Source organism: Cornus florida, unplaced genomic scaffold (assembly GCF_030987335.1).
Source record: "Cornus florida cultivar Cherokee Brave unplaced genomic scaffold, ASM3098733v1 CherokeeBrave_3.0.0_Hap2_Chr10, whole genome shotgun sequence".
Lineage (NCBI taxonomy): Eukaryota > Viridiplantae > Streptophyta > Magnoliopsida > Cornales > Cornaceae > Cornus > Cornus florida.
In genome coordinates, this window is record NW_026775580.1 from 43,984,438 (window position 1) to 44,010,512 (window position 26,075).

General features: G+C 35.0%; 1 protein-coding gene across 1 annotated transcript; it reads right to left on the reverse strand.

The window, feature by feature from the left end:
• Window positions 1-7,390: 7,390 nt before the first annotated feature.
• On the reverse strand, window positions 7,391-8,688 carry LOC132279093 (probable carboxylesterase 2). The gene has a single exon (XM_059781022.1). It carries the CDS (start codon window positions 8,604-8,606, stop codon window positions 7,632-7,634), a length of 975 nt encoding a protein of 324 aa, XP_059637005.1. The 5' UTR covers window positions 8,607-8,688; the 3' UTR covers window positions 7,391-7,631.
• Window positions 8,689-26,075: the final 17,387 nt, after the last annotated feature.

Here is a 26,075-nt window from a genome sequence, read left to right on the forward strand (position 1 = left end):
AACCACATTATACCCGTCACGAAAAAATGATTTAGGTGATAATCCGTTTCCCATTTTCAAACTCTAATATACGAGTTTACGATATTATAACTATTTCGCCCTTCTTGGCAGTGCACATAAGATCTCTAAAAGAGTAATCTCCATAAATATGTCCTTAAGTAATGTAAAACTTATAAGTTAACTCCTTTTAAACAACGATGCACAAATGAAAAATCTTAAAAGATCGTCCAGACAAATTCTTAAGCAAAGCCATACCAATAAGCAACTTCGAAAGCTTTATTTAATGCTCTCAACCAATTTTAGTTAGACTATCATTTATGACCCATATGGAAATAAAAATCTCATCACAACGTCGGTACTCCCTTACTCTATTGCATGAAAGTACCCTCTGATATCCACCTTGGTATATTAAGTGGTTATATTAACTCCATGATTTTCTCTTGCCCTTTTGAATAATCGAGAACTGAGAATTAAGTTCCTCAGTCAACACTACTTTCCTTAGAATTATTAAGAAGACCTATTAGTCATTCCTTATAAACCATACCCTATCGGATTCCACTGAGTAAACAATTCCTTCGAAAGTCAACTATTTGTTTCCAAGTTGACTGATAGTTTCTGTGTGAGTAATTTTGCATACAATCCTGGCACCTACGCTCTTGCCTCCTCCAATACTTTCCAAAACGATGTCCTACCATTTGCTAATAAGATTATACGATTTAACGTTAGGACGCACTAACGGACCGAAAATAGAATACAATGAGTCTTAAACGTAAGCTCTAAGTCAAATAGTACACAATGCGGAAGTCACACAACGAAAGACACCCTAGGGACACTTGAACCTGGAGTGCTCTGATACCAACTGTGATACCCCCTAATTTCGGAACACGGGTTGATCAAGTCCGCGCACAAAATCAGGGGATATCAAAACAATTGAAATAGTTAAACAAGCACAGAGTACAAAAAGAAATAAAAAGAATAAATAATACGCTGAAGAAAACTAATAAATAAAACTTCCATTAATAACTTGTCAATGGTTACAACTCGGGAATCCGTAACTCAAGGACCCCTTAACCAAAATCCACTATCCATAAATTCATTAATAATTACCAAAGTAATACTATCCTACTTTGAAATAAAATAGGAAGAATAGATAAGTCCTCCAGCTGCGGATACTCAACCTTGAGACTTGAACTTCTAATAACCTGAAAAATAAATCGCGGGTTAAACCCTACGAGCAAGTTCTTTCTACCAGACCTCTGAAAACCAATAAATAGATCATCTCTGATCAAAAACAAACCTAATACAGTCTTTCTCTTTAATGTACATAATTATATACAATATAACTATCAAACTATTACCAAGTTCATTAATTCCAAAACCATTATCAATGATTAATTAATAATCATACCTGGTCCTATCCACAATTTCTTTTAAAGAAACTCCTCTAACCTTAACTCCATCCTAGACAACAATTTAATAATTTAAACTATAAGTATAATTAAAAGAACATTATATCCAATTCCAAAACCAATAATGATCATAAGTATTTAAATCACACGGTCAATATCTAGACTTTGACAAATCATCCATGTCACTACCAGTATTATTTTATTAATTTGTATAAAATAATACGCTAACCTGTAAGTATTAGATTATTCTACTTTAAGAATATCTAATCCTAATCCAACTTACACAAACAGTAATTATAGATGATATATTTTAATCATCTAACACACAACAATATAATTAAACTTTGACAAATCAACCATGCCATTATAAATATATTTGTTTATATATTAGCAATTCATCCATGCCTCCTTAAGTATGTTTATTTATACATTGGCAAATCAACCATGCCTCCATAAGTATATTTATTTACACATTTGGCAAATCAACCATGCCATTATAAATATATTTATTTATACATTGGCAACTCAACCATGCCTCCTTTAAGTATATATATTTATACTTTTAAATTAATAATTCAACCTTGCCTTCTGTGTATGTGTTTCATTCATACAAATACTTAGGCAAAATATTTACGCCTATGGCAACCTATCCATGCCTACAATATAATTATATACCAATTTTAAACTTAACGATGATCTAAATCACACATAAACATCCCATGCATATCATACGCATAATATTAATTTAATAACCAACCTAATATGATTTAATCAACCGTAACATTATACCAAATAAGAATAATAATCTTACATGATACATATACATACATATATATATTGTATAATATACATATGTAACACCATCCACAACAATATTTGATTATTTAAATTACATACATACATATATATATATTTATATATATATATATATATATATATATATATACTTCCTTCCGTAATAAATTATTAATTAATTATATTACTCCAATATATGCTACTAAATATAGTAGTAACACTCCCTAACTCTCAAAGCCCTAGTAATCTCTCTTATAGTGTTCGCTTTCAACCCTAATGAGTTTAAAGTCAATTCTTGGGCATCACTGGACCCCATTGGAACTTTCCAGGACCCCACACGCCTCTCCACGCGCCCCCACGCGCCACCACACGCGCCTAAACACACTACACGCGCATCCACGCGCCACCACAAGCTGGCAGGTATCTTCACGCGCTTCCACGCGCGGTACACGCGCCTGTTCTTCATTCTGGATGACGTGGCTGCTTCTGGTTGGCTAGAACTCTGGGCTTTAGTGAGCTGCGTCACACTGGATTATTTGTATGTTGACTGGACCAAGTCAACGGTCCAGATTCACACACACATAGAGCTCCATGCGCCGCGATGCACCGGATCTCTTCTTTGTTGATGAGATCGATCCAAGGGCCTAGATTAATGGTGCATTGAATCTCCATGTATCTCTACCACACTGGATTATTTCAATTATATCAAACTAATTGTATGGCCTAGATCTGCGGTTGTTCTAACTTTCTATGTACGTGAAGACACCGGATAACACCCCAGTTGTAGCAGTTACGTAACAATGCATAAAAATATATATAAAAAAATTAAAATAAATTCCAGAATATTCCGAAAAAATACAAAACACATTCTAAAAAAATTCTAAAAATCTAGAAAAATTCCAGAATATTCCAGATAAATTCCAAAAAATAAAGAAACCCTAATAAACCCTCTTGGATCATAAATTCACCTATAGATTGATTTTAAAACATATATACAACACCTATATTTATTAATTAAAATCTAATAATCCAAAAATCCAATATAATATTTTATACTTTTAATTAATCCAATCCAACAATGATTTTTAAATAAATAAATTTAATCTTAACATTCATACTCAAGGTGATAAACTTATGAGTTCTAAGAGGAGAGTTAGAAAAGAACTTGCCTGAAGGTTTCGAAACGAAACCGACGCTTTAAGTCTTACAATCTAAACGTCCTCCTTCTCAGATCCGGTCTCCTCCTTGTCAGCTCTTCTTCTTTCTCTCTCTGCCTCCCTTATTTTCTAAGGTGTAAACTCTTTAACCCTAAACCTTATGTGTATATTTATACACATTAATTCCTTTAATCCTATTCTTACTAGGATTACCAAATAAAATAATAATTATTATCTTTAAATAGTATAATATATATAAACATATATTATATTATATATATATATCTTCCATAATTAACAATGGTTAATTAAATCATATATTATATATATATCCATAAATATATATCTATATATATATCCTTCCATAACATTTATTAATTAAGTATATTTATATATAATTAAATACATATATTTATAAGGATACAAAAATGATCATTCTAGTAATCAAATAACTATGGGCCTTTATTATTTAACCCAATAAGATTTTCTTCAAACCCAAGACCACATCCTTTGGTCCAACTTCCCTTAAACCCAATTCAATTAAAATAAAATAATTAACTTAATTAAATTAAATCTAATAATTACAAATAATTAACAAACAATTCACACAAGCATAAATACACACAATTCAAACAAATAATTCAATCACATCATTTCACAAAACAAAACACCATATAAATTCAACAACTGAAATCACACAATATAATCTAATTAAACTAAAACAATTAATCTAAGCACTCAATTAAAACAAATAAAAATAAAATAAAAATAAAATAAACACAATTAATTCAAATTAAATCAAATAAATCATTTAAAAAAAATAAAAGTAATTAATTTTCATTAACAATTCCTTTAAAATATCGGGGTATTACAGAATCTCTCAAGAGTAAACCGCAATCTCTTAGATCTGGACGAAACTTCTACAAATCAAGCTTCGTCGTCATCAATCAGTCGGAATCAACATGACGTTGATCAAATAAGAATCAACCTTCAACGTTTCCCACAGACGGCGCCAATTGAAGATGCAAGAGATTCAATCACCTTTCTCTCTCTAAAATTCTTACACTTCAACAGAATGAAAACTCAAAAAACCTCCCCTTCTCTCTACTCGTATTGTCTATTTATAGACCATTACAAATACTCTAACCAACTTATTACATAGGGCTCTTATTCTTGGGCTTTCTTCCTTTTGGGCCTGACTTCATTATGTAAGTCTCAGACGTTGGGCCTAACTCACAGTGTTGCATTATGGGCTGAGTTCAACTGTTCGGTCCGATCTTAATTTCGTGGGTGTTGGGCTCATTATGCTACCCTTTTTGCTTGGGCTCGGACCTACTATTCAACCTGATGCTCTACTCGCGGGTCGGGTCTGGTCCAATCCATCTTTGATATCCTCAACCATAAATACAAAATTTAAAAAAATTTAGCAGACAAGCAAGCTTTAATAACTCTAACTAAACAAATCCAACTAATTTTATTTGAGTAGAGGATGATGTTGTTATGAATATTAATGATATCAAGGTGATGTCAACTCCACTCACATAAATTAAGAATGATAGGAGGAACAAGGAAAAATAAAAGAATGATTGGGAGTCTAATTCTATGTTTGGTTGGAGGGAAGGATTTAGATGAGAGAAGGGATGGATGAAACTTTTCATGTTTGGTTGGAAGGAAGGGAAGAGAAGAGAGGGATGAAGCAAGAAGGGATAAAGCATCCCTCATTTCTTCTTGTTTTTCTATACTCTCAATTTTAGGAGAAGGGAGGAGAGAGAAAATGAATAACTACCTATACATATATAATTTTTAATTTTAACCTTAAAAATAAATAAATAAATAAATAAAAATTCAAATGGATATTTACTTTTATTATTTTATAAAATGAAGGTATATTGGTAAAAATTATATAAATACTCTATTTCTCTTCCTTCCAACAAAAAAAAAAAAAAAAAAGTATCACCTCATCCATCATTTACACTATCCACTCCATTTAACCAAATAAAAAATGGGGGAGATCGACATCTTTCCTTCCCTAGGGATTTCTCAACCATCCCTCCCCCTGTCTCTTCTATTCCTTTTTCCATCCTTCCAACCAAACAAAACAGAACAATCGGACAAAACCATATAATTTTATGTGAGTAAGCTGATGTTATGATGACGTTAGAAATATTAATGACGTCATGATTACGTTCCATCCCTCCAACTATGGGTGACAATTCGTATTTGTGGATCATAATGGTATCGTATCGATGTAAGGGTATTATATTAAATAGTAAATCCAAATTTAACTCATTTAATAATCAAGAACCTTCAAAACTAACCCAACCCATTTATTAAACGGGTAAACGTATTAACCTATTTAATGACCTGTTTATCAAAATGAGACATTTAATATTTAATCAAATAATAAATAATAGAAAAAATTTATCACAATTAACCCAAATATTCAAAATAAGAAGAAAAATCATAAGTCATAGACAAGGTTTATGTTGAAATGACTTAACTATTCATAATAATTGGGTTTAAACAGATAATATATTTCATAAGTCATATTAATTATTGTAACATGTTGAGTTAAACGGGTCATAAATGGGTTGAACCCCCCAATTCTAAACCGACACGGTTAAATAAACAGGTTAATCATGTCAACCTATTTATGACCCGAACCCATTTAAGGTTAACTCAAACCCGTTTATCTCGTATCGTGTTCGAATCATATTGACGGGTCGTGTTATAATTTGCCACCGCTACCTCCAACCAAACAAAACAAAACAATCGGACAAAGTCATCTAATTTTATGATGACATTAAAAATATTAATGACGTCATGATTACCTTAGTTGTCATAATTACATTAGCCTATTCAAATCAATCGATCGGAGTTGTTAGACTTCTAAACTACAAACATTATTCTTCAGGTTATTGTTATTGAGTTATGTTAGAATTTGAATTCTACAATGCTAAGTTTTGTTATTTTTCTATCTAATCCTATATTGAAAAAATTACTTTTAAAATACACAAAATTGCTCAGTAATCAATCACCTAATTCGAAATATATATCGCGAATTATATTTGTGATGTTTAGCATTATATTAATATAGTTTGCTTCTTTGACCAAGGTATGGTTTTTTTTTAATAGATATTAGAAATCATTATTTGGTGGAAATGATTAAAGAATTTTTAATATGAAGAAAAAGGAGAAATATGTCGGTAAAATAATAGGTCAAATGCATAATGGTGGACAGGTGGCACTCTTCTTAGAATAATTCTAACTAAATTCACATGCTACTTTCCTAACTAAATCCAAGTGATTTTCTTAAGATCAATGTTAGACATCATGAAAAGCTCTTTTATTTTTTATTTCTTTATTTATATAAAACACATCACAAAAGTTATATTTTGAACCCATTATGGATTGAAAATCGCTGCATTAAGATTTTAATCGTTACATGGAATCATTAAATTTGGATAAATTGCACTAATCTTTGAAGTTTAGACATAAAATTTGGATAAATTACATTAATCTTTGAAGTTTAGACAAATTATACGCAATAGTCTATTTACCATAAGTATATATGCAAATTACACATGAATAAACAAATAAACATTTATTATAATCATGTGAAAATTGATGGAACCTTTGTATATGTGCTTTCAGTTCGCATAAGATGAAATTAGACAGATGCATTAACAATTTCATATCAAAAGATGAATTGAGAAAGAAAATATTAATAGCAAATTTGAGTAATTCAAGAATTATTATTTGCACAAAATTCATTTTACAAGATTTTATCCACAAGAATCAAAGTAGTTCAAGGAATTTTTTTTTTCTTTTTTCACAATTTATTCTTTAGAAGAAACTAGAAAGTGATAGTCATATTGTTGTAGCAGGCTTTACATTGGATATGGTTGCCTCTTGCATGAAAATCTGGACTTATGGAAAAAACCATAGTCATGAAATTAGAAACGACAATAGGAAAAGGATGAGTACAAGAATGGCAACAATAGAAAATTGTTTCCCATATAAAGCATATTAACAAAGAACAAGACAAATAATTCATTATTGCAATCCGAACTGTATTGCACATTCCATGTCTCTTTTTTTATACATAAAAGCACATTCTATAGTTTGCTTAGTTTTATTTATAAATTGCCATTGATATATCTATAAGCAACACATAATAACAACAAACAACTTTCAAAACACAAAATATTACAATAAACTTATAACTGGTTGGATCTTGTGACAATATCACACACACAAAACACAAATGTTACTTTTGGTTTATGAAAGAAGCCAAGCACTTAATCATGTCAACTGCCTTCTCACAAGTTGGATCAAAGATGTGGAAGACATGATCTTCCCCTTTTGTCTCTAAAATCTCTGCAACTCCACCCCACCCACTCTTCATAAGTGACTCATAATAAAGCATCCCTCTATCCTTCAATATGTCTTTCTCCGCGATACATACCAGTATCCGACTACACGCCAAGTTTTCGAGACTCGGAGCTCCTTTTACAAAAGGGTTGATAAGCGGATCGTTGCTTCCCTTATCCGATGGACAAACGAATCGCCACCAATTATCCACCATTTCTTTTCTCACCGGATCCGTAACCTCCGACCCAATTGGTTGCTCTCCCCAAAAGTATGGGTTTATCGAAATGATCCCGATAAATTTCAACCCGTTGACCCGGTCCGATAACCCGACATAGATTGCCATGTGGTGTGCGATATTTGCACCAGCACTATCACCAGCCAAGAACACCCTTTCAAAGTCAACACTCTCCTTAAGCCAAGCCTCAGTGCCGCCGCCACCGCCACCGCCTGAAGTATGTGAAGCCACCCATTGAAGGGCGGCCCAGGAGTCATCGTAGGCGGCCGGGAGGGGGTGCTCGGGGGCATTTCTGTAATCCACCGAGACAAGAATGATGTTTGCTTGGGCAACTAGTGCGTTGAGAGAGTTGTGGTAGAAGGGATCTTGAACAGAGGATATGCAGAATGCTCCGCCGTGAAAATAGACAACAAGGGGCAGTTTGGGGTGGTGGGTGGTGGAATCAGGAGGACGGTAGAGCCTGGCGGAGACACCGGTTTCGGGCACGATGAGGATGTCTTTTGATGTAACACCAGTTCGAGGATCAAGTCCTGCAGGGGTCACTGCGATCCCTGCTAGTCTCTCTATGGTTCCATCGTTGTAAACTCTAAGGTAGGGTGGAACCTCAAGAGATACTTCTGGTTTGAGTGAACCCATGTAGAGGGAGAAAGAGAGAGGGGTTTGAAAAGAAGATTAATACAAATGCTAACTGGGAAGTAATTAAGAAAATGCAGGTACGCGTTGGCCACAATAATGACTGCAATGTTTCTTATAGGTTTATATATATAAATATGTCATGTCTGTCACCATCAAAGGTTGGTCAAAGTAATGTGATTTGTCACCCCGTTAATGCTATTTTTCAACCCATCTACTTTTGATTTTCAACATATTAATTTTTTTGTTAATTTTATTCACACTAGGTTTGATCAATTTTCACTTTCAAATATAATTTTTAATTCATTTTTCAATCATACTCTAATAATAACTACAATGTTTCTTATATATATATATATATATATATATATGTCTCTCACCATCAAGAGTTGGTCAAAGGTAACGGCGGGTTTTGATTTTTGACACAGTAATTTTTATTATATTGAAAAATCTTACTCCACAGTGTTCTACACAATCGAGAATTCAAACTCTTGTCTATATTTTCTGAAGTAAAGACTTCTCAATACTTTCTAAAGTAAATATTGAAAGTTTAATTTTAATGGGAACAAAGCAAGTGTACGAGTTATTTGTAGAGAAAACAAATTTGTGTGTGTGAGGTCCAGTGGGCAGCAAGGGAAAGAATGGTTCATGTTTACAAAAAAAGAGAAAATCAAGGCGGGGAAGGAAAGCAACTAATGAATGAGGAAATAAATATGGAGAGAAGATTATGAAAGAATTTCATCAAGAGTATACAAAATTTGACTTTATAGTATTTCTTTAAGTGTTTTTCTATTAATTATCATAATTTTCATTATATTCATATTAATTCCTTTTCCTATACAACAAACCAATCTCTAACCTTTGGTTGTTAACTTGTCAATGAGTTGTCGGATCGAGGACACGTGTTATTTTCGCTAGTCAAATTAGAACAACTTAATCATATGTAATTCAACCAAAAAAAAAATTAATCATATATATATATATATATAAAAGGTTAAACCTAAAATTCAACTCGGAAAATTACTTAAAACTAAAAATTTATAAATTTTAATGTTGAACCTACAAACCTAAAAACTCATTTTAAAAATAAAGATCAAGACTCCAATGTTGAAAATGTCCCTTATTTTAGTTACAGATCATTCTTTTCCCCTACTACTAATATTATCTCCAAAGACTCAAAGGTCAATAGTTCAACGAACAGGAAATTCAGAATCCATACAAGTGGACATATATATGCAGGAGGGGACAGTTTGTTTTCTTATAACATATATACTGTCTATCAAATACTAGTTTGTTGAACTAAAATCCAAATCAAGGCAAATAAATTAAGTTTGTATGAAATTCAAGCCAGTGTGTATGTTAATTGAATGTAAAATAAAACTGAACAATTCAATGTTCTGAATAGAACTCCAAGCTCAGACAAAAAAATTTGAACCAGTCAGTCAATTCTTCATTGTTTATACAAAAAAAAAAAAAAGTCCCAATCATTTCACATGGTAGAATAAAAATTAAAGTAGGCTGCTATAGATTCTCGAGGTTTTAGAATATGTTGGACACCAGTTTTGTTGAGGTTGTTGAGTCTAAATCACAAGTTCTGATGCAAGTATTGTTGTCTCGATCATTCGATCTAAGCTCCCGTTTCAATCGGCATAGTTCAATTTTGAGATCTTGAGAGTATGAAAAATATCGCTTGAACTTGGACCCCTTTCGATCGATAGAAACCATAATCATTTCAATCAATGTAAGCGACAAGCTGCGAAATTTGTTTTTCAAATTGAAGATTTGCTTCCAAAAGGCTTTAGATCTGGGGAGTAAGTTGTTTCCACAATAAATATTGGGTTTTGTATCAACCCTAGTGGGCCGTGACATGTGTGTGACATATTACGGAGGGAGATATACACGAGAGATCATATAGAGCTCTTCTTGTAAACATTCATTATTATTGTTGATAATGAATATTCCAGCGCGCTCTGTGAACGTAGACAAAACAATTGTGCCGAAATCATATAAATCCTTGTATTCTTGTCTGATTGTTTTTTTACTTTTCTTCTTTGATTGTTTCCACATATTATATTTTGATTCCATTGTTCCCCAACAGTTTTTTAATGCAACTGGGAGATTCCAAACATATATACTCTTCAAATTAAGTGACTGGTTTAGTCTTTACTTGGATGTTGCATGAAGATGCATGAAACTTGCCACCAAACTCCCATGGTGGATCCTACTTATAATACTAAACTAACAATAAGATAGAATTAAACCAAGTCATTCTACAACTTAAGAGTGTTCAGTCACCATGATATGTAAACTGGAAGAGAACAAAAAAAAAAATTGAATAAATATATGTGTGTAAAACTTGCCATGCCATTCTAGCATTTCATATACAAGGGAAAGAGTAGCTGTTCTTAGGCACCCAAAAAGTATGGAGAATACATTAGCAACAAACCATGTCAAGGGGCCATTGAAGATCGATGATTTCTACAATCTCATCAACCAAACACTCATTCTGCATGTAACCAACTCTCGAGGACAAACCTTCCAGGCTGGTCTTGCTGGTAGAATGTTAATCAATTGGTCATAGTTCTCTACTAAGGAATTTAATTTTGTTGAAAGGAATATTCATTTTCCTTACTAATCAGACTTAGAGCTACCACTATAGACAATCTTAGAAATTTTTATTTATTTGGTGATACATACTCTCCTCATAATTTAGTATAATTATAAACACCTACTTTCATGACTGCATATCATCTAACACATCATCAATTCATCATTTATTAATTGGGGTTGCATAACATAATATTTCATGATTGTGCTTAAAGTTTGAACATGGCTTCATCTGCTAGCACTAACTATCGTGTTTTTTTCTCTCTCTCTCTCTTCATTTTGGAAGATCTTTGCACAAAGATAAGCTAGCTATCCATGTTTCAATTATCATGTACTAAGCATTAATTACTCAAAAAAGAAAAGAAATATTATACTTCTTCCAAATGACCCCTATTTTTTGGGAAATTGATATAATCACTGTATTTCTTCTCTTCTCTCTACTTAATTGAACCAAAATGGCGAAATAGAAAGATAATTAGAAACATCAGGACATAATTAGGTACTAAAGTTTTTGAGGAAAAGGAATATTATGCAAGCACTCTTTTTCATTGTGTGTTTATACAATTATAGACACATACAAAAATCAATCACAATTGTAATTACATGATTGTATGAATTATTTAAGAAATAAAAAAATATGTGACAACTATAGTTGACTAAGAATTGATTTGTTTCCTTAAATAGTTCCACGATGATAGCCTTCATGAGAATCTCCAAGATCTTCAGTGATTGTTGATTTATTTAATTTGTTTCCTTGAATAGTTTCACAATGATAGCCTTCGTGAGATTCTCCATGATCTTCAGTGATTGTTGATTTATTTCTCTTAACATGCCCCCTCAAGCTGGAGAGGGAATGATCATGAACTCCCAACTTGGCACGTAGAGAAGAAAACAAGTCATTCGGCAGTGATTTTGTGAAAATGTCAGCTGGCTGTGAGGCGGATGAAATGTACAGAGTAATGAGATTTCCCATAGCTACCTTCTCACAAACAAAATGATAATCAAGCTCGATATATTTAGACCGAGCATGAAACATAGGATTAACAGACATATATATATAAATATATATATATATATATATATATATATATATATTTGATAAGTATAGGATTAACAGACATATGAAGAGCATGCACTAACATTATCACAAAACAATTGTGGAGGTTTAGACAATGAAATGCAAATGTCTCGAAGCAAAAAATGTCAACCAAGTTATCTCGGCTATTGTAGAAGCCATAGACTAATATTCCACCTCAAAACTTGAACGAGCAATTGTAGGTTGTTTCTTTGAACACCATGAAATACAATTTGCTCCAAGGAAAGTACAAAATTCAGTAGTGCTTCTCCTTGTGGTTGGACATCCTGCCCAGTTCGCATCATAAAAACCATAGAGGTCGAGAAATTGGACTTTTGGCTAAGTAACGAACACCATAATGTTAAGTACCCTTGAGATACCTCAAAATTCATTTAACTGCCTTTAAGTGTACCAATGTAGGATTGTTGAAATTTTGATAAACTCGGTTGACTGCATGGATAATATTCGGCCGAGTAAATATGAGATATTGTAGCACGCGAACAATGCTTCGATAGCTTGAAACATCAACTGGGTCATAGTCCGAGGTTGTTGCTTTTTCCTTGATGGCCATGGGAGTGTTGAGAGGAGAGATTTCAATCATTCTTACTCGATAAAGGTCTTGACTATACTTTGTTTGAGAAAAGAAAATACCACCACAAAAGGATTCACTTCCACTCCAAGGAAATAACGCAAAGAGCCAAAGTCTTCGATGGCAAACTCATGACTCAGCTTCTTGATAAGTGTTATGATAAATCCATCACTATTTTCAACAGCATGAACATCATCGACATATATGAGAAGAATATAGATAATGGTGTTGTCACGGTAAATGAATAGGGATGAGTCCACTTTGCTACAATAAAAACCAAGTTGAAGCAAAAATTAGGAGAACCTATCAAACTAAGCACGTGGTGCTTGTTTCAGTCCACATAATGGTTTCTTAAGTAAGCAAACATAATTGGAGAGTGTTAGATCGATGAACCCAGGGGGCTACTCTGTGATACCCCTCGGATTCGAGACACGGGTTGATCAGGCCCAAGCCCAAATCCGAGGGATATCAGACAATTAATATTTTAAAAATGAACACGGAATACAAAGTGATTAAAGAAATAATATAATGAGCGGAAAGAAACTAAAATAAATCCTCAAATATAAATATTTAAATCTTGACAATCCAAACTCCATAAGTTTAACAACTCGGGAATCCATCTCTAGTGGACCCCTAATGAAATCCCAAACTGCATGGAAGAAAACTGAAGATAAAATCCAAATCTAATATCTGGAAAGAAGTCCTACGTTGTCGGTAGAATAGAAGTCTGTATCTGCTCTGCACGATCAAACTCTAACCCTGGAACTGACGAGTACCTGAAAAATATAAGGGTGGGTCAGGCCCACTTGCAAGTCCTGATCTACTACAATCCAAACAGGAATCCGATACGCAGATACATACTAGAAAGACTCAACAATATCTAGAGTAGTCCATATATGTATAAGTACACACTATAGGACGCTCACTAGTCCAAAAAGGTCTGTCTCAGCCTGAATAGAGATACCATGCAAATCGCACATACTGTGGTCATGTGTATCTAGACCTACCAAGGAACAACACCTCTGTCCAGCTATCCATCCTAGGCAGTATACACACCCTAACCATGGTCCTGAGACTTAAGCTCATACCATGGCACATATAATAAATATATAAAGTCCGTGTCCTCCTATTACAAAATATCAACCATCTGAAAAGTGGTTTGATAAATGTAAAGCAAATCCATCCTGAAACCATATTAAGTCATTCAATTATTTGATTGATATGACACAAGTAGGTGATGGACTTAACTCATAGGGTTAATCCATACCTTAATCCAAATTAGGTAGGATTTAGTGTTTAACTAATCCATACCTAGTATGTCACCGTCCCATACCGGTACACACAATCCTCCATTATAACATAGTTATTAAAATAACACTATATAATCAACAACCATCCTCCAGTATATGCATTTGTATAAATTCATACATATACCAACATTAGGTATTCACTACAGAACCTAAATATCATGCTCCAATCATTTAAATAGCTAGAATAAGACATAGCATTTAAATCCTCCAAAACAGCCAATAAATTGATACAAATTATATATCAATTTAAATCCAAACTAGGTATAGTTAAATGTAATTAATTTACCGTACTCATAACACTGTAAAAATATATGATTATATATAATTAAATTATATAAAATATCTTTGCCAAGTTACAGTAATTAAAACCAACTAGACAGTGTGCAAGCTACCCGTTTCCTCTTAGGTTCTCCTTGCTCTATCCTTCAATCCAATTATGAATTTATATTTTTCCATCATAATACCAGTCTTATACAGTCCCATACATCACTTAAAACAATTTAAATGAAGTGCAGAACCCAGAAAACCCAAACAGCCCCTTAAAACACTACTGTGCGAGGCAAGAATAGAGCAGGCTCAACAAAAACATTGAGCCTGCTCTAAAATTCACTTAGGGCCGGCTCCTTCAACATTGAGCCGGCTCCAAGTCCTTTATAGAGCCGGCTCCATCCACTTTGAGCCGGCTCTATTGGTAATTTAGAGCCTGCTTCTTTCCCCTTTGCAACCGTTGCCTGATCCAGCTTCGTCTGCTCTAACTCCGGTGATTACAGAGTCTTTGAGATGTTTTTAAATCTTTGTTCAAGTTCAAACTTAGTCCTAGGCATATATTAAACCACTGATATTCAACTAAAACATGCATGGAACACAAGCTTAAAAGCTATGATTACAGAACCTCTGTTGGCCAATTTTAAGCAAGTTCTAACAGAATTTACTTCAGTTTAATTTAGTGCAATTAAATATTGTTCTAAGCACTTGTTCTAGAGTTCAAACTCAGTCTTAGAGTGATTACAAGACATCTAATCACATCACTAATCCCAACCACAACAAAACTGAAACATCCACCATACATGATACAAATAGCAGAACATCAAAAATTATTCAAAGCAGATAATTCACGATGTTAATTCAAAGATTAAACTAAATTCATGTATGCATAAAACATGTTACTATGTTGGTTTAAATCTGTTTTAACCTATATTTAACCCCTGGAGTCCAACTAGTCATGCACAGAACACGAATTAACGGGAGAGAGAAGAACAGAATTTGCCTTTGAATTTCAGATTTGAAATTCTAATTCACCGTCTCTGTGTGATATGTTCGTGTCCTACCCTGTAGTTCCACCTTACCCTACTCCTTCCTCCTTGAGATGTTTTGCTAACCACCCAAGTTCACTCTGTGTTTCCCTTCAATCTTTCACTCTGTTTTCCCCCTATCTCACTGTATACGTGACTATGGTGAATAGGGTTTTATTTGTAACCCTAAACCAACGTATACACACATATATATAAACACTATAGAAACCCTAAGTCCATAAAGATATAACTCGGCCCATAGATAAACCTAGGTTATAATCAACGTCGGCTACCTATGTAAATTTAAACCTAAACTTGTAAACCTAACTTACGATAAGTAAGTAAATTCAAAAAAAAAAAAAAAACAATTAATTAATAACAATTTTATCAGGTAATTAAATCAAATAATACAATTTAATGAAAATTAAAGCCAAATAAATAATTAAAACAATTAACTCAATTAATCACAATTAATGCAAATAATTAATTAAAGCAAATAAGTCAATTAATTCAAGTAATCCATTAAATAAAAAAAATTGTAATAAAAATCATAAATTAAATAGCAGAAATAGCCTTTTTAAAATTAGGGGTATTACATTCTCCCCCCCCCCCCCCCCTAACAAAAGGAATTTTGTCCTCGGAATTCGCTCTTACCTTCTTCTATAATTTAGGAAACTACGAGCGACTCCAACCTCCTATTCTCCAGTGGACTCAGCCTCATTGTAATGACTTTACTGAACATGCATCAAAGAAAAACCTTATTACGAAGGATTTAATTACTATTCGGTAACTTCAAAATAAGTCGCATCCGACTGCAACTTAAATTCCCCAACTTCGATATACTAATACCCTCGTCCTCATCCCAGATAAAAAAAAATATAAAGACTGAAATATAACGAGTGTGTGGCACTCCACAAAACACGTCCTAGTAATCATGAATAGGAAACTTACCCTCACTAGCCTGAGGTGCCTGCCTATCCTGTGGCATGGGGTTGTACACCCTGCCATAGTGCAACTGCTGCGGTGCCTGTCCCTGAGGCTGCGGCGGTGCCGGTAAAGCCGGATAAGTCTGTTCCTGAATCCGGGGTACTTGTGGAGCGGGTAAAGGTACTGGCGCCCTCTGCCCCTGCTGCACATGCTGCCCCTGTCGCTGTCCTGCTTTAGGACACTGCCTGGAGGTATGACCATACTCTCCACAAGTATAGCAACTACCCTGGAAAGTACCAAATGGCCTCATCTGTCTGTTAGCCTATGACTGACCTTGTCCAGTCTGTGGTCCCCCATTCTGCTGCCCATGAATAGGTGACACATCCCTGTTATCATCTGAACCACTCTTGTGTTTCTTCCAAGGCTGCTGTCCCTGGAACTTGCCCTTGTCATTCTGTCGATGATCATTTCCATTTCCCTTCTCAACTGACTGATTAGCAGAGTCTTTATCACCCCGCTTCTCACCCTTGGCCTGTCTGATGTCCACTGTCAGCTGATACTGCTGCAAAGCGGCGTCTACCACCTGAGCATAGGTAGTGTAAGCTGGACTGCCTATAATAGCTCGCTTAATCGACCACATCAGTCCCTTCACAAAACTATTGCGCTTTTTTTCTTCCGTATCCACCTTCTCCGGAGCAAACAGAGATAAGCGTGTGAACTGCTGCTCATACTCTGCCACCGTCATGCTCCCCTGCTGCAGATTTAGAAACTCAGTCTTCATAGCTGCCCTGACTGCATAGGGAAAATATTTCTCATCAAAGCGAGTACTGAACTGATCATAACTCAATGTCATCCTCTCCTCTACAGTGGTAACGGACTCCCACCACTATAGTGCATCCCCAACCAGCTTGAAGGTAGCAAGCATCTGCTTCTAAACCTCTGTGCACTGAACCAAGCGAAGATGACGCTCAATGTCCCATTTCCACTAGTGAGCTGCTTTCGCATCGGTGGAGCCTGAGAACACAGGTGGACTCCCCTTTGTGAAAGAACTCTTAGCCGTCTCCCAAGTATTAGTCTGAACAACCGGTGCTGGTATAGGTGCTTGCTGAACCGGTGGTTGATTCCGAAGTGCAGCTGTTACCCCAGCCTCTATAGCCCAAGCAACAAGGTCATTGAGGTGAGGAGGAATCTCTGGATCTCTAACCTGACCCGGAGTCTGCTGAACTTCCTCCTGCTCATTACGAAACTGACCTTCAACATCCTGAAACCCAGGCATTCGCTGTTCTTCCTCCATTTGCTGACGTCGTAGGAAATCTTGCTGCCTACGTGCCTCCTCCCTTCGTCGATGATTGTTAAGTCCGGTTCTTGTGTTAACCATGCTATTAACATATAAAATCAGACATCAGTACGATATACTAGGACCATAAAGAATACAACGAATCCTAAACTTAAGCTCTAATCAAGAGATAACGCTACACGGAAGTCTTATACGATAGAATCCTAGAGACACTTGAACCTGGAGTGCTCTGATACCAACTGTGATACCCCTCGGATCCGAGACACGGGTTGATCAGGCCCAAGTCCAAATCCGAGGGATATCAGACAATTAATATTTTAAAAACGAACACGGAATACAAAGTGATTAAAGAAATAATATAATGAGCGGAAAGAAACTAAAATAAATCCTCAAATATAAATATTTAAATCTTAACAATCCAAACTCCATAAGTTTAACAACTCGGGAATCCATCTCTAGTGGACCCCTAATGAAATCCCAAACTGCATGGAAGAAAACTGAAGATAAAATCCAAATCTAATATCTGGAAAGAAGTCCTACGTTGTCGGTAGAATAGAAGTCTGTATCTGCTCTGCACGATCAAACTCTAACCCTGGAACTGACGAGTACCTGAAAAATATAAGGGTGGGTCAGGCCCACATGCAAGTCCTGATCTACTACAATCCAAACAGGAATCCGATACGCAGATACATACTAGAAAGACTCAACAATATCTAGAGTAGTCCATATATGTATAAGTACACACTATAGGACGCTCACTAGTCCAAAAAGGTCTGTCTCAGCCTGAATAGAGATACCATGCAAATCGCACATACTGTGGTCATGTGTATCTAGACCTACCAGGGAACAACACCTCTGTCCAACTATCCATCCTAGGCAGTATACACACCCTAACCATGGTCCTGAGACTCAAGCTTATACCATGGCACATAAAATAAATATATAAAGTCCGTGTCCTCCTATTACAAAATATCAACCATCTAAAAAGTGGTTTGATAAATGTAAAGCAAATCCATCCTGAAACCATATTAAGTCATTCAATTATTTGATTGATATGACACAAGTAGGTGATGGACTTAACTCATAGGGTTAATCCATACCTTAATCCAAATTAGGTAGGATTTAGTGTTTGACTAATCCATACCTAGTATGTCACCGTCCCATACCGGTACACACAATCCTCCATTATAACATAGTTATTAAAATAACACTATATAATCAACAACCATCCTCCAGTATATGCATTTGTATAAATTCATACATATACCAACATTAGGTATTCACTACAGAACCTAAATATCATGCTCCAATCATTTAAATAGCTAGAATAAGACATAGCATTTAAATCCTCCAAAACAGCCAATAAATTGATACAAATTAATTATCAATTTAAATCCAAGCTAAGTATAGTTAAATGTAATTAATTTACCGTACTCATAACATTATAAAAATATATGATTATATATAATTAAATTATATAAAATATCTTTGCCAAGTTACAGTAATTAAAACCAACTAGACAGTGTGCAAGCTACCCGTTTCCTCTTAGGTTCTCCTTGCTCTATCCTTCAATCCAATTATGAATTTATATTTTTTCATCATAATACCAGTCTTATACAGTCCCATACATCACTTAAAACAATTTAAATGAAGTGCAGAACCCAGAAAACCCAAATAGCCCCTTAAAACACTACTGTACGAGGCAAGAATAGAGCAGGCTCAACAAAAACATTGAGCCTGCTCTAAAATTCACTTAGAGCCGGCTCCTTCAACATTGAGCCAGCTCCAAGTCCTTTATAGAGCCAGCTCCATCCACTTTGAGCCGGCTCTATTGGTAATTTAGAGCCTGCTCCTTTCCCCTTTGCAACTGTTGCCTGATCCAACTTCGTCTGCTCCAACTCCGGTGATTACAGAGTCTCTGAGATGTTTTTAAATCTTTGTTCAAGTTCAAACTCAGTCCTAGGCATATATTAAACCACTGATATTCAACTAAAACATACATGGAACACAAGCTTAAAAGCTATGATTACAGAACCTCTGTTGTCCAATTTTAAGCAAGTTCCAACAGAATTTACTTCAGTTTAATTTAGTGCAATTAAATATTGTTCTAAGCACTTGTTCTAGAGTTCAAACTCAATCTTAGAGTGATTACAAGACATCTAATCACATCACTAATCCCAACCGCAACAAAACTGAAACATCCACTATACATGATACAAATAGCAGAACATCAAAAATTATTCAAAGCAGATAATTCACGATGTTAATTCAAAGATTAAACTAAATTCATGTATGCATAAAACATGTTACTATGTTGGTTTAAATATGTTTTAACCTATATTTAACCCCTGGAGTCCAACTAGTCATGCACAGAACACGAATTAACGAGAGAGAGAAGAACAGAACTTGCCTTTGAATTTCAGATTTGAAAGATGCTTTGCTAACCACCCAAGTTCACTCTGTGTTTCCCTTCAATCTTTCGCTCTATTTTCCCCCTATCTCACTGTATACGTGACTATGGTGAATAGGATTTTATTTGTAACCCTAAACCAACGTATACACACATATATATAAACACTACAGAAACCCTAAGTCCATAAAGATATAACTCGGCCCATAGATAAACCTAGGTTATAATCAACGTCGGTTACCCATGTAAATTTAAACCTAAACTTGTAAACCTAACTTACGATAAGTAAGTAAATTCAAAAAAAAAAAAAAAAATTAATTAATAACAATTTTACCAGGTAATTAAATCAAATAATACAATTTAATGAAAATTAAAGGCAAATAAATAATTAAAACAATTAACTCAATTAATCACAATTAATGCAAATAATTAATTAAAGCAAATAAGTCAATTAATTCAAGTAATCCATTAAATAAAAAAAAATGTAATAAAAATTATAAATTAAATACCAGAAATAGCCTTTTTAAAATTAGGGGTCTTACATACTCCATATTCACGGTTTCTTTGAGTTTGTCATGCAGGAAGGCATTTTTGACGTCTAGTTGGCGCAAATTCCATTTGAGTGAGGAGATGAGGCTATTACAAGGCAGATGGTTGTTGGCACAAATTCCATTTGAGTGAGGAGATAAGGCTATTATAAGGCGGATGGTTATTGGTTTTACAACGAGGTTGAAAGTTCCATCATAATCAACCCCAGAAACCTGAGTGAAGCTTTTTGCTACGAGATGGGCTTTAAAACGATCAATTGAACCATCCTCTCTATACTTAATGTAATACACGCATTTGGACCCAACGACATTGCTATCAGTTGGTATAGGAACGAGCTACCATGTATGATTGGCATGAAGAGCTTTCGATTCTTCTTTCATAACTTCAACCCAGCGATTGTCCTTGAAAGCTATTTTTAAGGTCTTAAGCTCTATGGGCAATGGCTCGTTTGTGGCATGAAACGACATCAGACTCTAATGAAGGGTCTGTTTGAAACTTTCTTTTAGTGATCATGACATGCATAAGTATTTTCAGCATCTTTTGAGGAGGGCACCACATAGACGCTCCAAAGTGGGCGGTGTGTTGGTGATAACTTAGGTTAAGTTTTAGGTAGGTACGATAATTGCTTCCTCGGTGGGAGATGAGGCCATGGATGTTGGAGAATTAATTGCATAATTTTCAAAATTTAGGGAAGTCAAAGCGGCAGGCGAGGGGAATTAATTTGAATTTTTGGGAAATTTTGCTCCACACGTGTCGCTGTATTTTGGTCAAATTAGAATCACAATAGTGAATATCATCTAATTTTAAGGAAATAGAATCTTATGATTTTGTGGAAATCGCAATTGGTAATTTTGAAAGAATCGAGTGTCCCAACCCTTGTGAATTTTCCTTTTCTGTGGGATCCAACCACTCATCCTTGGATGGAAATTCGGTTTGGACAAATTAAGAAGAATCTACAGGTTATCGTGACTCTTTGGAAGGGAATGTCCCTTCATCAAACAAAATGTGTCTGGAAATAAACACACGTTTTGTTTGAGGCTCCAAGTAGCGGTACCCTTGTGCAAGGGGCTATAGCCAATGAAAACACATGGGTAGGTTTTCTTGGAGAATTTCGAGTTATTTTGATACCGTAAGGAAAGAAAGTATTGACATTCAAACACCCGCAAGCCACTATAATCTAGATGTCTTTTGTAAAGCTTGTGATATGGATTATCATTCTGAATGACCGAAGTGGGCAACCAATTGATAAGATAAACAACAAAGAGAAACACATCTGTTACCCAAGGAATGACCCTAGAGGGGGGTGAATAGGGTCATTTACAAACTATGGAACTTTTTCGATTTAGCTTCTCTAAGCTCCTTTTTATTTGTCTCTATACTTTGGAGCCAAATACAATTCATTGTGACGAATACATTTCTCTACTCGATTGTAGTATAAAGCTTTCTTTAACCTTAGGAATGTAAAACAATTAGTTTACTACATTTGATGAGTATGTTGCCTTAGTAAATGATCATCCCATTCATTCTTTGAATCATGCATATGTAAGATGTAAAATTAAGCATGAGCATTATTGAATTCAAATTATAAATGAGATTACTTCAAGCATGAATCCATGTAATTCAATTAACCACTAAGGATAAACATTTGAACAATATTGATGTAAATTATGCTCAAGGTACAAATGTCATAAGAGGCTTATTATAGAGTTTATAAGAAATATACCAAATATTTTGTCAAGCATATAAACTCTAATTATGAAGGTTGAGTTGAATATACATTCTATCAAACACTTGGTGTACAACAACATTTAGCTAGTGAAGAAATATATTCATATATAATTTCTTCAAGCAACTATCTCAATATATTCCACTTAATCCAAGTATACATCCCATTCTCGCATTGATGTGATTAATATTCAAGGTGTAAATGTCATGAAACACATTATCATAGAGTTTATAACAAATTCATCATACACTTGGTATGCATATAAACTCTAAAGGTGAAGGATGTGTTGAATATGTATTTTGTCAAGCACGTGGTATGCAACATCATTTTAGCTATATATGAATCAAATATAGGACATATGGTCTAAGCTAAAATCAATCACTCATTCAACTTAATCCAATCATTCATCCTATCCTCCTTATATATAAATTAATATGTCCATCTCATAGCATTCATAAATAAGGCATTAAGATAATGAAATGGAAAATGCACAAAAAATAAAGAGAGTAAGAGTTAGAGAAATTGCAAACCAAAAGACACGCGATGTGCATAGTTCGATACAAACTCGGCCTACATCTATGCCTTGAGAAAACCTCTCAAGGATTCCACTACGGCTCCTCCTTACGAGTGGAGAGCAAACCTTTACATATTCTTGCTTGCGGGTGAAGAACCGACCTTATATTGAATGTGACGACCCTGGTTTTAGGCCAGCGTGTCCTGTGATGAACCGGAAGGATGATTCGATAACGGATCCGAATGCGGAAGCGAAAACAGAAAATAAGACTCTAAGAAGTCAAAGTGACCTTCCGTGAGGTCGTGGAACTCAACAAGAACTGATGCGGAAGCAAAAGATCGAAAATATGACAAATAAGCCCCCAGGGGCAAAATAGTCATTTCTGAAAACTGTAGATTCGGGTGCCACCGAGAACCCCGCTGGAAGGACAACGAAAAACTAATGAAGATGGACTCAAGATAGATTTTAATTAATTCTTTTAATTAAAATCGATTGATTTTTAAATTTAACCAAATGCTCTCAATTTAACATATCTTAGAGAATATGCCAAGGACTAATGTAATATCACATTACAAGTTTATTTCATGCAAGTTACACCTATGTAAATTAAACTTTCACTAAAGTTAAATATAAAATAAATGTTACAATTCTCATGCAATCAATCCAAATTTAATATATGTGAACAACCACACCAAAGCTTAATTTTCTAGCATGCCACAATACAATTCCAAGTTGTATATCACCATGAGGATTAAATCTTAAACATGGAATTTAATTAAATAAAAGGTTTCAAAACCTAACCGAATATTCTAAATCAAATATATGTGAAGCTATATGGTATGTAAATCAAGAATATCAAGTCAGAATTCGAATGGAGTGAATAGTGCACTCGGGGTAAATTAATTAATAATTACTAATTTTCAAAACACCTCCAATTACTTTCAAATTCAACTATGTTGAAGAGCATGCTAAGACCTAATGTAATATGCTAACACATATTAATTTCAAGCTAGTTAAGGCCATGTGAATTAATCCTTCACCTAAAATAAATATTAAATAAAATCTTTAATACTTATTCAAATGTTCCAATTTTAATACACGACAATGAGCATATCAAGGGGTAATATAAAATCATGCTACATGTTTAAACCAAGTCATGAGCAATCGGGAAAATTAGATCCCGTACAAGAAAAATAAATAATAAAATCTCTAGATTTTATATTTAATCATGTAAACAAGTAGTATAAGCATCACAAGCATGCTATATAACAAGAATTTAAACCTAGAACATCTCCTACCTCAATTTGAGATGAAAATCCCAAAGGCCCACCAAAATAAAAGTGCTCCGAATTCGACGATACCGAGAGGTTTTGTCGGGGACAACACCGTGAACATAACCCCCATCAAAGCCCCATCAAAATCATAACTTGACCTCAAAACCAAACTCAAGAAATGGTCAAAACTGAATTCTAATAATGGGGAAAGGTAGAGCACGGCGAGGGAAACAACAAACGTTAAGGCCGAAGACTTTCCATCAAGGAAAAGTGAACCAAAAGAGGAGAGAGAAGATGGCAGCACCCCTTGGGCTGCCATGGGAGCTCTAGGTCGTGCATGAAGAGGGGAGAAGATGAAAAATGAAATATCTCACCCCCCTTTTATAGAAATCTCAAAAAGTGCCCCGAACTGGCCCCGCCGGGTCCGAAAAAGTAAAATTTGAGCAGACGCACTCAAATGGCAAAACTTTGTGAACGAAAAAGATTCAAAATGATAAAATATGAACAACGGAAGAAATGGCGTCAAAAACTGAGTCCCGAGCAAAATGTTATGCCGAAAACAAGTTTGGCGAAAACCGGGGCCAGAAACCCTGAAACTGGAAAACATCGATCAGGAGGAAATTCCAATAGTACACAACTCGACGAAATGTGAAAATGAATCCCGTACGAGGATCCAGGCTCAAAACAAGACATTTTGCAATAACTTTCATTAATTGCACAATGGCCCCTCCAAAAAGTGAAAACTGCACTTATGGCCCAGAATGAAAATATCTTCCAAAAATATTTTCTTAAAAACCCCTGAAATAAAATATCTTCAAAAGATATTTACGAAAAACACCCCAAGAAAAGAAAATAATTTCAAACAGCTTTGCATCCATGCCCCTATGGACACCGGGAGCAACCAGAGTACTTTCTTGCAAAAGTAAAGATACGCATTTCGAGGAAACCACTCAAGATGAAGGCACGTGAAGTGAAAAACCAACTCCGAGCATGAGAAGTGAGGTTGTGCCAAAAACTGACAAACAGAGATAAGACGAAATAGGGAAAATGACAGAATAGGGAAAAGATGAAATAGCGCATAGTGTCCGAAAAACGAAAAATGTGAAAATGACTCGGTCCTCAAAAAAAGTTGTCAATTCACATGAAAGAGTCTCAGAAACCAATTCTGAGCACTCGAGATGACACTAAGCGATACGAAACAGAGCTCAGAAAAGAAAATTAAACGAAAAAAATTCATTCGTAAAATTTCAAGAAAAAGGAAAGGGAGGCAAATGACCGGGTCATTACAACCTACCCTCCGTAAAGGAATTTCATCCCCGAAATTAGGAACATACCAGAGAGAACAAAATAATGACCGAACAAAAGGTCAAATCAGAGGACAGCTTACAACGGACTGAAGGACAAATCCCGAAGTCTACAGATCAATTGAAGGAACGCGAAACCAAGAACTGAGGCAACACCTCATACGAATCGGAACATTAACTCAACTTCAACTACCGAGAGAATCCCAAGACAACGAAACGTTGAAATATGATAGAAAAAGAGAGTGACAAGGCAGTACGAACAGTGACCAGAACCCGCCCACACTAACTCGTCAGCAAGGTAGCATGACAGTATAAGGCACTAGTTCGTAACATGCCCCAGAAGAGAACTTTTCGATACCAATGACATCAATGTCGAAAATGATCATTACCAAAAACACCACGGGAACCAGGCATCTGCGAGAGTTGGGGTAGCAAATCCCAAAACTCTAACAACAATGACACTGGCACCATACGCTTAAGGCCTTAGATCTAGAAGCCACGATGAAAGGGAATGAAACAGTACCTCTCTGGCCCACGTCTCACCCCACCAGAAAATGACTGCGATTCTACGCTCACATGAGCCTCACTCGTATCAACC

Coding starts and splice junctions, on each gene's coding strand:
- LOC132279093 (XM_059781022.1), bottom strand. CDS start 8,606: ATGGGTTCACTCAAACCAGAAGTATCTCTTGAGGTTCCACCCTACCTT.